Here is a 13,679-nt window from a genome sequence, read left to right as displayed (position 1 = left end):
AGCAATAGAATTTTTTCAATTTATTTTTAAAACAAAGTACACAATACAGCAATATGCAGGAACATTAATATTTTCAATTAAGTTTTATATAGATGTAATCTCATGTAGTTATAGGTGAAGACACTTTGTGTCGCTGTCTACCAATAAGGAGGAGAAATGCAGCCAGTGATCCACCACCCAACCGTTCACATCCGGAGGAGGATGCAAACGTAATGCTTGCGTTTATGTGGACCAAATGAACCATCTCCTCTGCGACTGTTCCAGGTTTCTAAACCAAATCATGAATAACATTATTTATGGGAGAGGTAAATCACAGTATTAATCAGCATTTACTTCTAGGCGCTGCGCAAAATTTATACCGCAAAAGAAATGTCGCGATCAGACCGCCATTGGATGTTGAACAAGCCAGCGATACCGTCCATCTTTTTGCTTTGTTTCTGGAATCTAGCTACGGGGCAGCTTCGCTACTCCATTCCTGAAGAGCAAGAGCCCGGTGCTTTAGTAGGAAATATCGCACAAGACTTGGGATTGAATGTGGAGGAACTTACACGCCGTAAATTTAGAATTGTCTCTGATTCGCCAGCGCAAAACCTGAATGTTGATCTAAAGAGCGGAATCTTAATTGTGGAAGGTCGAATAGACAGAGAACAACTCTGTGGACAAAGCTCGACCTGTTTAGTGCCTGTACAGGTCGTAATTGAAAATCCTGTCGAACAATATCGCGTGGATGTCGAAATTCTGGATATAAACGACAATCCGCCTAGATTCCCGGTAAGTGAAATCCGTTTGGAAATTGCTGAATCAGCCATACCTGGAACGCGCTTTCTGTTGCAGAACGCGCACGACTCTGACGTGCAAGCTAATTCCCTTCGCACGTACCAATTGACTCCAAATGATCATTTTAGTTTAGATGTGCAGTTTCGCGGAGAAACAAAATTACCAGAATTAAAACTGGACATGTCTCTAGATAGAGAAGAGCAATCAGAGCACAGCCTATTGCTTACAGCTCTTGACGGCGGATCTCCAATGAGGACAGGTACCACCCATGTAATTATTAATGTCTTGGATATTAATGACAATGCACCTGTTTTCGAACAATCTTTGTATGTTGTCAATCTAGTTGAAAATGTGTCTTCGGGATCTCTGGTGATTAAACTTAATGCGACTGACTTGGATGAAGGGTCCAATGGCGACATCGTATATTCTTTCAGTAGTTATAATAAAAAGAGGATCCGCGAACTTTTTAGTATTGATGCCATTTCAGGTGAAATCAGGGTCAGCGGAATGCTGGACTTTGAAGAAGTAAGTACTTACGACATTGATGTGGAAGCTAAGGATAAAGGTTCCTACCCTTTATCCACACACTGTAATGTTCGGGTGAATATCAAAGATCTGAACGATAATGCACCTAATATTACTTTAAATTCCATTGCGAAAGAAATACGTGAGGATGCTTCGAGAGGAACATTGATAGCTTTAATCAACGTGAAGGACAAGGATTCTCATGAAAATGCTTATGTTGATTGCCGCATATCTCCAAATCTCCCATTTGTTCTTAAATCATCTTTCAAGAATTCTTACATGTTGGTGTTAAATGATCCATTGGACCGGGAACGTGCTTCTGACTATAAAATTGTGGTAACGTGCTACGATCGAGGGAATCCTCCATTGACTTCCAACGCAAATATAGTTGTGCACGTTTCAGATATAAACGACAACGCGCCCAGATTTCTGCAGCCTTCATACACCATATATGTGATGGAAAACAACGCACCAGGCAATTCAATTGGGGTAGTGAGAGCCTTCGATCCTGACATGGATGAAAACTCACATCTTTCTTATTCCATTGAGGAGAGTGAAGTAAAGGGGACGCCAATTAGTTCATATGTGTCTATCAATTCTAAAACTGGTGTTATCTATTCACAAAAGAAGTTCGATTACGAACAACTTAAACATTTTCAGGTCCACATCCAAGCTCAGGACGGTGGAGTTCCATTACTTTCTAGTAATACTACTGCGAACTTGATTATCCTTGATCAGAATGATAACCCTCCGGTAATAAAAATGCCCAAGTCAATAGCTGTGCCCCGGTCTGCAGCTCCGCGACACCTGACGGCCAAGATAATTGCTTCTGATGCTGACTCTGGACAGAATGCACGGCTTTTCTATCAGATTGTGCAAGCCACTGATCTCAGTCTATTCACAGTATCACACAATTCAGGCGAAGTTCGCACTGCTCGCCATTTTAAAGACAGCGATGACATTTCACAAAAACTCGTCATACAGGTGAGCGATAATGGACATCCACCACTCTCTGGCACTGTTACTCTTACGATTTCCGTCGCTGAACAGAGCGCAGAAATTCGCTCAAATTTTGCTGAACCGCATAAGGAATTAGAAAACGTTACCGATTTAGCATTTCATATAGTTATTACTTTGGGAGTACTATCGCTCATACTTCTAGCTATTATTGTTGTCCTCATTGCCCTCATTTGGCCTGTTAACAGACATATTGCGTTCTCCAGACGTTGCGCCATTGCGAGATGCTGCTGGGCCAGTGAATTCGAAACCAAGAATAGATTCCAAGGCTCGAACGTCAACCTGCAAATTGTGCCTGATCCTAAAGTTATTGCGAATGTCCTTGAGGTAGAAGGGAATGGATCCGTTTTCGATACATATCAATATAAACTTCACTCGGCACCACAGGTTAGCGCATTGGAGTACATGGTCGTTGCACCATTCAGCCCAGGAACGTCAGGAACAAATGCCAGGAATAGTAGACCAGCTTTGGCAGAACGTGACATAAGAGCGAATAATGACTGGCTTACGAAAATAAATAAGGTGAGTGTACACATTGAATTATAATACATGCAGCTTACAAATAATGTTTACTGCACCATACAGCTAATTCACGATTGAGGTTAAAATAAATGATGATGTAGCACTATATCCCCCATTTTATTTTCCAAATGATATGATTGATTTGTTTGCCTATTTAATCCACTTTCATGAAAGGAATTTCAATAAATATGTTCGGAAATAATAGTATTTTGTCAATTCTCAACAGCTGCTCATATTTTGAATAAAGCAATAACTAAAAGAACAAAGAAAAGTAAACTAAGAAGTAGATTGTATTCACCAATAGCTCTGCGTACAAGGCTCGTTAACTATTGTTAAGATGTAGTGATAATAAACATGCAGGGAATAGCTGCGCTTTTCTCCCATCTGCAAAATGCTGGCAACTGTCCACGGTCAACTACTATAACGTATAATACCTGCGAGATCTGAGTAAGACTGATGGAATCTAATATATGGTACCATATTATATTAAGTTGTATGTTTTTTTTCTAGAAAGCCAATCATTATCATAAATAACTTCGATACAAATTGGTTAATTGCTGTGCCTAACAATATATTCAGAAATCAAGCAGAGAAAAGAATAGTGTTCTAATCTAACATGAGTTTGTTGCTTTTAAAATACACTTCTGATTGTTGGTGTTTATGGTGCTTTGTTCAATTTTTCTGTGCAACCTTTTCAGTTTCCAATCACATTTCCTACCTATCGTTTTGTACAACCGTCTGAATACAGAACGGGATAATGCAATGTGTAGGATGTTAAATTGACAATTACGTGTTTTCTGGTAACTTAGTTGGCTCAATGTTAGAGTTTTTACTGATTCTTTAATCAAAAGTAGTGCACAATGGACTGTTGTTCTTTCATTATTTCAATGAGTGCCTCCTTCAACTGTAACTGTTTGATTTCCTGTAACACTAAGTTATTTCTGTTTGCCTTTCTATATTGGCTACATCAGAGATAGACAAGCATTTCAGCCCTTTTTTAAAAAAAATTGAATTTCAGAGATTCTAACTTTAAAATTTGAAAGTAAACTTTTAATTTGAATTTCCCTTTTTTGTGAATGTTGTTTGCGGTGGTAAAGACACTTCCTCGATAACTTCAGCTCATTGGAGAGTTGTGATTTGTTCTTCCGAAGCTCACGAATCAATAGGAACAGAAGTAGGCCATTCAATCTGTCAAGACTACCCTGTCATTAAATATGACCACGGCCGATCCAACACATCAGTGCCTCTTCCCAACATTATCACCATAAACCTTGATTGCAATGATATTCAGAAATGCATAAAACTGATTTAAAACGTACTCAAATACTACGCTCCCGTTGCCCCCTGACGAAGGAATTCTAAAAATTCACAAGCCTCTGATTAAACAAAATGCCGGCCAAATCAGTCTTGAATGGCATCCTACGTAATTCAAAATTGTGACCTGTGATTCTGGACTCTCCAAATATGGGTAATATCATACCGAGCCTGTTTGGACAATCCCTGTAGATATTTTATAGATTTCAATTAGATCACCTGTCATTTTTCGACACTCGAATGATTGTGATCAATCTTCCTTCATTGGCAGTCGCATCATTCAGGCGCCAAGTCGGGTTAACCTTCGTTTTACCCCTTCAATGGCAAAACTACATCTCCCGAGGAAACTGCGCACAGTACTGCAGACACGGACTAATTAAGCTTCGATACAATTTGAAGCAATACCTAATTACTACTGCACCTAAATTTACTTGTGAATTCGGCTAACATTTAGTTAGAGGGCTGAATAGCGTGTTGGACCTGCTTCCAGCGACTTTTTGATAAGGACTTCTAAATCCCTTTATACATTTTCCAAACGCTTAAACATTCAAGAAATAGTATGCATAATGTTTCCTCCTGCCAAAGTAAATTATCTCATTTTTTTTTAAATTTTGTATCCATTTGCTATTTTCTTGCCCATTCCATCATTCCTGTCCAAAACCTTCTGAAGCCACTTCAAGACATTCTCACAATAAGCCTTGCTGCTTAGCTATATATCGAACAGCAGTTTTGAAAATTGTATTTAGTCGCCAAGTCCAAATTTTTGAAATATCTGGTGAACAGCTAGGGCCTAAGTACTTTTCGATGTCGTAACTCGCAAATTGTCGCTGTGATAACGCAAATGGCTCTATTTATGCCTATTCTCTATTTTCTGTCTGTTGGTGAATCTTCATCTTTAATATCCCAAAACATTATCTTGTGCTTTACTACTGCTAACTAACCTCTTGTGTGGGATCTTCATAAAAGCCTTGTGATATTAGATGTATGATACATCCATTGACTCCCGTTTACGAGTTTTATGAGTAATATAGTCAAAAAACCCTCTCACAAATTCGTCAAACATGCGTTCCCATTCGAAACTCCATGCTGATTATTCAGATATTCATTCATGAAAACCTGCTGAACGCCACTAAAAAGCTGCACCTCCTCACCACCCTGATCCAAGCGCCTGGCAACGAGGGAGTTTCAGTCAAAACAAAGGAAGTTAAAATCCCCCACTAGAACAACCCTATTATTCTTCGATCTACTGCTGGCTGTTGGGAGGCCGATAGTACACCCCCATCAAAGTGATTGCACCTTTCCTATTCCAGAAATCTGTCCATATGACCTCCCTGGATGAGCCTTCCGAGGCGTCTTCTCTCAATACAACTGTGATATTTTCGCTAATCAGCAATACAACTCTCCTACCCTTTTTGTGTTCTTCTCTATCTAGCCTGAAACCCAGAAATCCCAGAACGGTAAGCTACCAGGCTTCTCCCTCTTTCACCCAAATCCTTATAATAGTTACAACATCATAGAAGTATTTACTAATACAACGGTTAAGTTCATCTGCTTTACCTGCTATATTCATCACGTTTACAAAGTAAACTTCAGATCGCCAGTCTCAAGATGTTCAGTAACTTCTCACTCTCTGGCCTCGTCCTTAGTCTTACTGACCTTAATCTCTAACCCCTCCTCGGTCACTTGTTGGCCTACTGCACTGGTCCCCAACCCCTGCAACACTAGTTTAAACACTCCTGAGTGACGCAATCAAACCTCCCTGTCGGATATTGATGTTCTGCAGGAAGAAGTGTTGGGATCCATCCTGTTTGTGCACTGGCAAGGAAAGAATAGTTCTCAAATCAGTGTCAAGGGGAAGTTTCTTTATGTATAAACTTTCACTCAGTTCTCTCTCCCATGAGGGTAAACATTCTCAAGAGTATCAATTTTGTCAAGTTTACTCTTCATCTTTTACGTTTCAGCACAATCAACTCTCATTCTTCTAAACTTCAATGGAAAAAGCCCAGAATTTGCAAGTTTTCTTTATCCCAGGAAGATTCACTTCAGTGAATCTTCTCTGTTTCTAACCCTGTACTGTCCCTGTCCCTGGGAGTGTTTGATAGGGGGACAGTGTAGAGGGAGCTGCGTGAACACAATTGTAACAGGTCTGAATTAACAAGAGCAAAGTATTACACAATACTCCAGCTGTGATCTCAACAGCACCCCGCACAACCTTGGAAAACATCTCTACTTTTATGCTGAATTCCACAACATGTTGGTTATTCTGTGCAAATTGACACTGATTTCGTATGTCTATTATTTCAGCTAAGTGTTTAGATTGCAGTTAGGTAGCATATGGTTAATGAAATCAACTGGATAGTGCTTCCGTTCAAAATAATCATATTACAGAAAGTAAACAATGAGCCCATTCTTGTAAAGTAGAAACTAAAACTTTTGCTATTTGATATACACTTCCATCGAGATGGACATGAGTGCACTCAAGTGTACTAACCATGAAATTAAGACAAGAGTCGAGAGTGTGGTGCTGGAAAAACTAAGCAGGTCAGGCAGCATCTGAGGAGCAGGAGAATTGACGTTTCGGGCAAAAGCCCTTCACCAAGAATGTAAGCCATGGGGTGGTGAGATAAATGGGAGGGTGTGGGGCTGGGGGTAAGGTAGCTGACAGTGTGATATGTCGGAGAGGAGGGTAGAGCCAATAGCTGGGAAGGAAGATAGACAGGTAGGACAGGTCATGAGGGCAGTGCTGAGTTGGAAGTTGGATCTGGGATAAGGTGGGGGGAGGGGAAATGAGGAAAATAGTGAAATCCACATTGATGAGGTTGGAGGGTCCCGAGGCAGAAGATGAGATGTTCCTCCTTCAGGAATCGGGTGGTTAAGAAGTGGTGATAGAGAAGGCCCGACCTGATTGTCCTTGGCAGATTAGGAGGGGGTGATGAAGTGTTCTGCCATGGGGCAGTGGGGTTGGTTGGTGCGGGTGTCCAGGAAGTGTTCTCTGAAGTGCTCTGCGAGTAGGCGTCCTGTCTCCCCAATGTAGAGGAGACCTCACCGGGAGCAACATGCAGAATAAATGACGTGTGGAAGTGCAAGTGAAACTTTGATGGATGTGGAACGCTCCTGTGGGGCTTTGAAGGGAGGCGAGGGAGGAGATGTGGGCACAGGTTTTGCAATTCCTGAAGCGGTAGGGGAAAGTGCCGGGAGGGGAGGGTGGGTTGGTGGGGGGGAGGGGGGGGGGTGGACCAAATGAGGGAGTCAAGGATGGAATTCTCTTTATGGAAAGTGGATAGGGGTGGGGAGGGAAATACATCTCCGTTGATGGGGTGTGTTTGTAGGTGGTGGAAATGACAGAGGATGATGCAATGTATACGGGAGGTTAGTGGGGTGGGGTTGGAGGGCGGAGGTGCGGGAAGTGGATGAGATGCGCTGGAGGGTGTCGTCAACTACGTGGGAGGAGAAATTGCGATCTTTAAAGAAATAGGCCATCTGATGTGTTCTGTGGTGGAACATGTCCGCCTGAGAACAGATGCAGTCGAGGCAGGGAGATTGAGAATAAGGGAGAGCAGGATGGGAGGAGGAGATATGTGTAGAGTCTGTGGTTTTTTAGAAGATGTCAGTTTTGAGGTGCTCACCGTTGATGGAGGTGGAGAGGTTCAGGAAGGGGAGGGAGGTGTCTGAAATATTCCAGGTGAATTTAAGTCCAGGGTGGAAGATATTGGTGAAGTTGATGAACTTTGGCCATAACATTAAGACCAGACGAAATCATAATTTACATTTCCCAGAATCGGCATATGTTCATTCACATAGATCCATTCATTGCAAACAAAAGGAACATCGTCAATCCTGTGCATTATTTTTAAATTCTCTAGCACCATGGGGGACGTATGGTGTTTAGAGTAGAAATTGTAGAAGATTAATTCAAAATAAACTCTGGTTTAAAAGTCACTTTTAATTTGAGAATAGCAGGGGTTGTAATTGCAACTATAAGTCTGAAGGACTGTTTGATCTCGCAGGCTAAGGTGAGACCGAGGTTGTTCCCAATGTATCAGTTGTGTCAAAGAATTATAGTCACCTCATGCTAGAGTTAATTTTAGAGGCTTTATAACAATTGGTAGAAATTAATGTCTTTCCTAATCTTCCGTGCTAAATATTAGTGAATTTGGAAGAGTTCTTAGTGATAAGCATGTATTTAGGTTATTATCAACAATGCAATTCAGCTAGCAAACATCTGAGAATGAGTATAACTGTCAGAAGTCTTGCTGTAATTAAAAAGAACTTTTCTGTAGACATATCTCGAAAATTCTGTATAGTTTGGTTTCCTCTCTGAAGGAAAGGTATATTTTGGCAGAGGGAGTAGATAAACTTTCATAAGACTCATTCCTGGGTTGATAGGATTGTCCAATGAATTGAAACTGAGAAGAATTCACAGAAAGTTTCCACAGTTTAGAAGGATGAAGAGCCATCGCATTGGACCACACTGAATTCTGACAGACCTCGATAGTTTATAAGCTGGGAGAATGTGTTCTCTGATTGGAGAGCCCAAAACCAGAAGTCATGTCTCCAAATACGAAGTGACAACTTTACAGTTGTGAAGAGGTAGAATGTTTTTCGTTTGAGTGTGTTGGTTCTTTGGAATTCTCCAGAGGGTTAACGGAAACCATAAGATATTACGATATGGGAGCAGAATTAGGCCATTTGACAATTAACTTTCCCTGTTATTCAAATATACCTGATACTTTTCTTAACCATATTCTCCTGCCTTCTCCCTCTAACTCCATGCTAATCAAGAACCTACCTATCTCTGTCTTAAATGCAATCAATGACTTAGGCTCCACAACCTCCTGTGGCAATGAGTTCTACAGATTCAAGCCACTCGCTGGAGAAATTCCTCCTCATCTCAGTTCTAAAGGACTTTCTCTCCATTCTGTTTTTATGCCCTCGGGTCCCAATCTCTCCTGCAAGTGGAAACGTCTTCTCTATCGAGACATTTCAGTATTCTCTAAGTTTCAATTAGATCTTGTGTCATCCTTCTAAACTCCATCGAATACACACCTAGACTCCTCAGCCACGCCACGGACGTTAAGCACTTCCTCCCTGAGATCATCCTTATAAACCTTCTCTGGACCCATTTCAATTGCAGCACACGAACCCTTAGATATGGGGCCCAAAATTGCTCACAGTGTTCCAAATGTCGTCTGACCAGAGCCTTATACAGCCTCAGCGGTACATCCCTGCTATGGTATTCTGGCCCTCTCTAAATGAATGCTAACGTTGCTTTTACCTTTCTGACTGCCAAGTGAACCTGACTGTTAACCTTTGGGGAATCCTGAGCTAGGACTCCAAATTCCTTAGTCCTTGACGATTCCAGGGCTTTTCCCCTTTTAGAAAATCATGTTAACTTCTATTATTTCTACTCAAGTTCAAAATTTGACATCATTCTATATTGTATTTGATCTGATACTTCTTTGCCCATTTTTCTAGCTTGTCCAAGTCTTTCTACAGCTTCCCCACCGCCTCAATATTACCTGCCCCCCCCCCCCCACCTCCCTCAGCCATCTTGTGTCAGTGCAAATTTCGCTACAATGCTTCCAGTTTCGTTGCCTAGATTGCGGAAATGTACCATAAACAGGCATGATGCCAGCATTGAAGCCTGCGGAACACCACTAGTCATCAGCTGCCATTCTGAAAAAGGTCTCTTCATCCCAAACTCTGCTCTCTGCCTTCTGCCAGTCAGACAATCCTCTGTCTGGAGTCACATGTCAGCCCAAGCAGGCAAGCAAGATCTTTCATTGCCAAAATGAAGTTCGTGAACCAGATATCTTGTTGAGAATTGGGCAGAATTTTCTTTGTTTATACGTCATTATGGTTAGCTTTCGATTCCATATTTTTACATTGGTTGACGTTAGATTCCAGCAGTTTCGATTGCTGCGTTTGGTCTCGTTTACCTTCGAGTCAAATGACATTAGCACTAGGCTACTATCTTCCCACTTATGCTGTCTTCGCCGACCTTGAAATGTATTTGAGAACAAAACGTTAAAAAGTTGAATATTCCAACTGGTAGACAACTTTAATTTAATGAGAACATTTCCTGCACAGTTACTTCACTTTTCATATTTTATGAATTCCAATTGATAGTACACATTGATGATCAAAATTGCATATCTAGGAAAATTGGATCCCTAGGCTCTGACATGACTTTTAGCCAAAGTGTGTACATAGCTTATCCAGTTAAATTTCAGGACGCCAGAGACCCACTGCTTGTTTTTGCATGCAGATTCGGTCATTTCGATCTCTGTAAAAGTCAAAGGAATGTCCTTAGTCTGTCTTTTTATTTGAGATGATCATTACCTGATGATTGTAATGCCCGAAAAATTGTTGCTTCTTTGAACCCAAAATTTAAGCGGTGCCCAGTGCATGTTACGTGCAAGCACGTCCTTGTTTATTTTGCAAACACCGTGCAATCTTGAGTTAATATACCAACCTCTGGTCTTAAATTGAAGTGTCCTTGTTGTCTCTTCAGCTCATGCGTCCTTGTGTGTTATAGTGTTGATTGCTAAACCAGTTCGATACGGTTGGGAACAAGAAGAGAAATCGTTGGAGAAATTCATCGGTGTCCAGCAGCACCTGTGGAGATAAAACAGAGTGAACGTTTCAAGTCCAGTATCCCTTCTTCATCTGAAATGTTGACTCAATTTTCTCTCCTCAAATGCTACCAGACCTGCTGAGTTTCTCCATAAATGTGTTATTGTTTCAGATCTCCAGCGTCTGCAGATTTTTTTTTGTTTTATTTTATCGACATGGTTTGGGCTACGGAACGGCCTTAGTGAACGGTTGCAACAACGTTGTTGAATATTGATTACCTCCAACAGCTACAATTAACTTTGCTTCAAACGTGCTGCCGTGAAGCAGAGGAGAGATTAATATACGATTACCCTTTAATTCAGTTTTGCTTTGGCTTCCAGATACCACACTTGCCCAAAAGGCTGCCGTGTGATCTAACAATTCACTCTCACCTTTACACGCGTTTCTGCTCTTTTGTCCATGTCTGTGCCAAGGCTTAATGATTAATGGAAGCATGTAGTTCTGGTCATGGTGAATAGATGCTGTTTTGTAGAATTGCAAGCGATACTTTGCACCACTTTTTTTGATGATTGAGAGCAAGTTGGAGAATTGCTTATTGTCCTACTGTAATTGTTTCTGCACTTAGTGCCCCTGAATATTTACTTCCATTTGTCGGCTAGATGGCAGTGTTGTAGCTGTACTGGAGCAGCCTGATTAGAGATGCAGAGAGTCTTGGAACCCAAACCTTCTTCACCATAACTGGGACACTAAATCTGTTCAACTATTTCTTAATATCATTGGCTAACATCTGGTATTTGTGATTCTGGAGATCTCAGAAGGAGACCGAGATGTATTTCTGCCTGCTGCCCCTGGCTGTGTATTGTTACAAATGCTTCCACCTTGTATTTTGATCTCACATAAGTAGCTACAGTGCCATTGTTAGTACAAGCTATCATAGTATCATTTCAATACTGCAAAAATATTATCCAATTCCATTTGTTGTGGGGTTACTTGACTCTGTCCCGATCATGTTGCTTCTTCTGGTTAGCATGAGTGTTGTTGTTTGTTGTAACTTAAACAAAGTGTTTAATACTTCTTGGCTACGTATGGCACGGCTTCTGGCACGCACTTCTACATCCCTCTTTGAAGCACGGTCAGTCTCCTTGTTAAAAAGCTTTGTCAGAGTTAGATTAATGTTGTCTCCTGACCGCAGTACTGTTGCAGTGCCAATCCTTTGTTTGTACTCAACAAAAGCACATGGGACGCCGTTTTGAACTGCTCGTTCAGCTCTAGGTCTATTCGACATAATGCAGGTATTAACACAAGGTGATGCACCTGACTTCAATGTGATGATTAGACTTTGCCTCCACAAAGACTCTGGGCTCATTCTGTACTATGCAAAGTAATACAAGCACTAAACCTCAAGCAGGATGTTCTATATATCACATTGACTAGCATATAGCATATTTATTAGATAAGAAAATTACGATTTAGTATGCATAATTTGTCAGGATATAGAACCATAAGGGATAAAAACAGAAAGTACTGGTAAACTGAGTAGGATAGGTAGCATCAGAAGTAACGCTTCGTGTCCAGTTATCCTTCTTTATAGATGGTCACTGGATTCGAAACATTAACTCTGTTTTCTGTCCACAAATGCTGCCAGACCTGCTGAATTTATCCAGACTTGTTTTTAGATTTCCGGCATCAATAGTTCTTTGTTTAATGTTAGACTTGTAATGGATGTCTCCAGCCCGCACTTCTTAAGATTGCCGTTGAATGGTTATGATGTAACCAACTTTTAAGTTCTGTGGGGCCTGCTTTATTAGGCAGAGAAGAATTAGCCAGTAATAAATCTGAGCAGAGGCACATACTTGAGCAACAAAAATTACTTTATTACAAATAATAAGACAGTAGGGCACATGAGCATTGAGAAAGTTCCATTAACTAGGTAAATCTATTGTTATTTCTTTAGATGGCTAAATGCGTTACATTAAATGTAGACAGCAAGACAGTGAGGACTGCAGAGCAGGGAGAACGTGGTGCTGGAAAAAAAACGCAGCAATCAGGCAGCATCTGAGGAGCAGGAGAGTCAACGTTTCGGGCAGGAACCTTCATTAGGACTAGGCAACTAACAAAAGAAAAACTGTCTCAGAACTGGCGAGCTACTTCCAGGGACAGTCTATTTCGCAATTAGTTCTGAGCTTGTAAGTATATAATCATCGAAATATGAAAGTATTCGCATCCTCTGCACTTGTCTGGGCGAAATTCTTAAATAACCATGACCTTACAAATCAGATTTAACACCAAATACCCATTCATCGATACTGGCATAAAGAGTCGAGGCAATAGAACCAAAATATGCAAATGAAGACAGATTCACTCCACGAAGCTAATATGCTACAAAAAATTTTTATTCCCTTAATCTTGGATTTTTTTTCTTTAATACTGAAATTTTCTATAAGTTTTGAATCAGCTTTTGTGAAACAACAGAGGCAATGTATTAATGGCATTTTCATAACGATGCACAACTGCATCTTGACTCCACTTTATTACCAAAATTGATAATTATTGAAGCTGTCACGTATAATAGATTCGGTCCTTTAATATTTCTTGTGATCTGAGAAGACAGGTTTGTACACTATTCATTATCTGACAAGATGCATCAATGTCGTGTCACCAAGGTGAGTGTTGGTTGTTTCCAGGCACTTGAACGTCAAAATTATGTGAACTAAAGTGAAAAACAATATTGAAAGTGTACTCAATAATTGTGCCTGGTCCTGAATTATACTTACGACCATTGTAAATATATTTTGAGATTAAGAATATGCAATTTAGACGTAAGGAATATTTTACCAGATAAGTATCATGACACTAAATGGAAGTCACAATATAATTTGAATTCTGTCGGTAAAGGTGCAATGAAAGAACTGCAAGTTTGCATTTAATTATTTCTTCTGCTTGCATAA

At 40.6% G+C, this 13,679-nt stretch overlaps 1 protein-coding gene across 1 annotated transcript in view; it reads left to right on the top strand.

Annotated features, from left to right (window-relative positions):
- Positions 1–268: 268 nt before the first annotated feature.
- Positions 269–13,679, top strand: part of LOC122556968 (protocadherin gamma-C5-like) — a 274,931-nt gene continuing 261,520 nt past the window's right edge. Inside the window, exon 1 of the mRNA XM_087995086.1 lies at positions 269–2,841. Coding sequence (XP_087851212.1) covers positions 370–2,841 — 2,472 coding nt within the window. The 5' untranslated portion in view covers positions 269–369. The remainder of the gene's footprint in view (positions 2,842–13,679) is intronic.

The sequence above is a fragment of the Chiloscyllium plagiosum genome, unplaced genomic scaffold (assembly GCF_037043375.1).
Source record: "Chiloscyllium plagiosum isolate Xiang-an unplaced genomic scaffold, Cpla_swu_hap1 HiC_scaffold_16, whole genome shotgun sequence".
Classification (NCBI taxonomy): domain Eukaryota; kingdom Metazoa; phylum Chordata; class Chondrichthyes; order Orectolobiformes; family Hemiscylliidae; genus Chiloscyllium; species Chiloscyllium plagiosum.
This window is presented reverse-complemented; position numbering and strand designations above follow the sequence as displayed.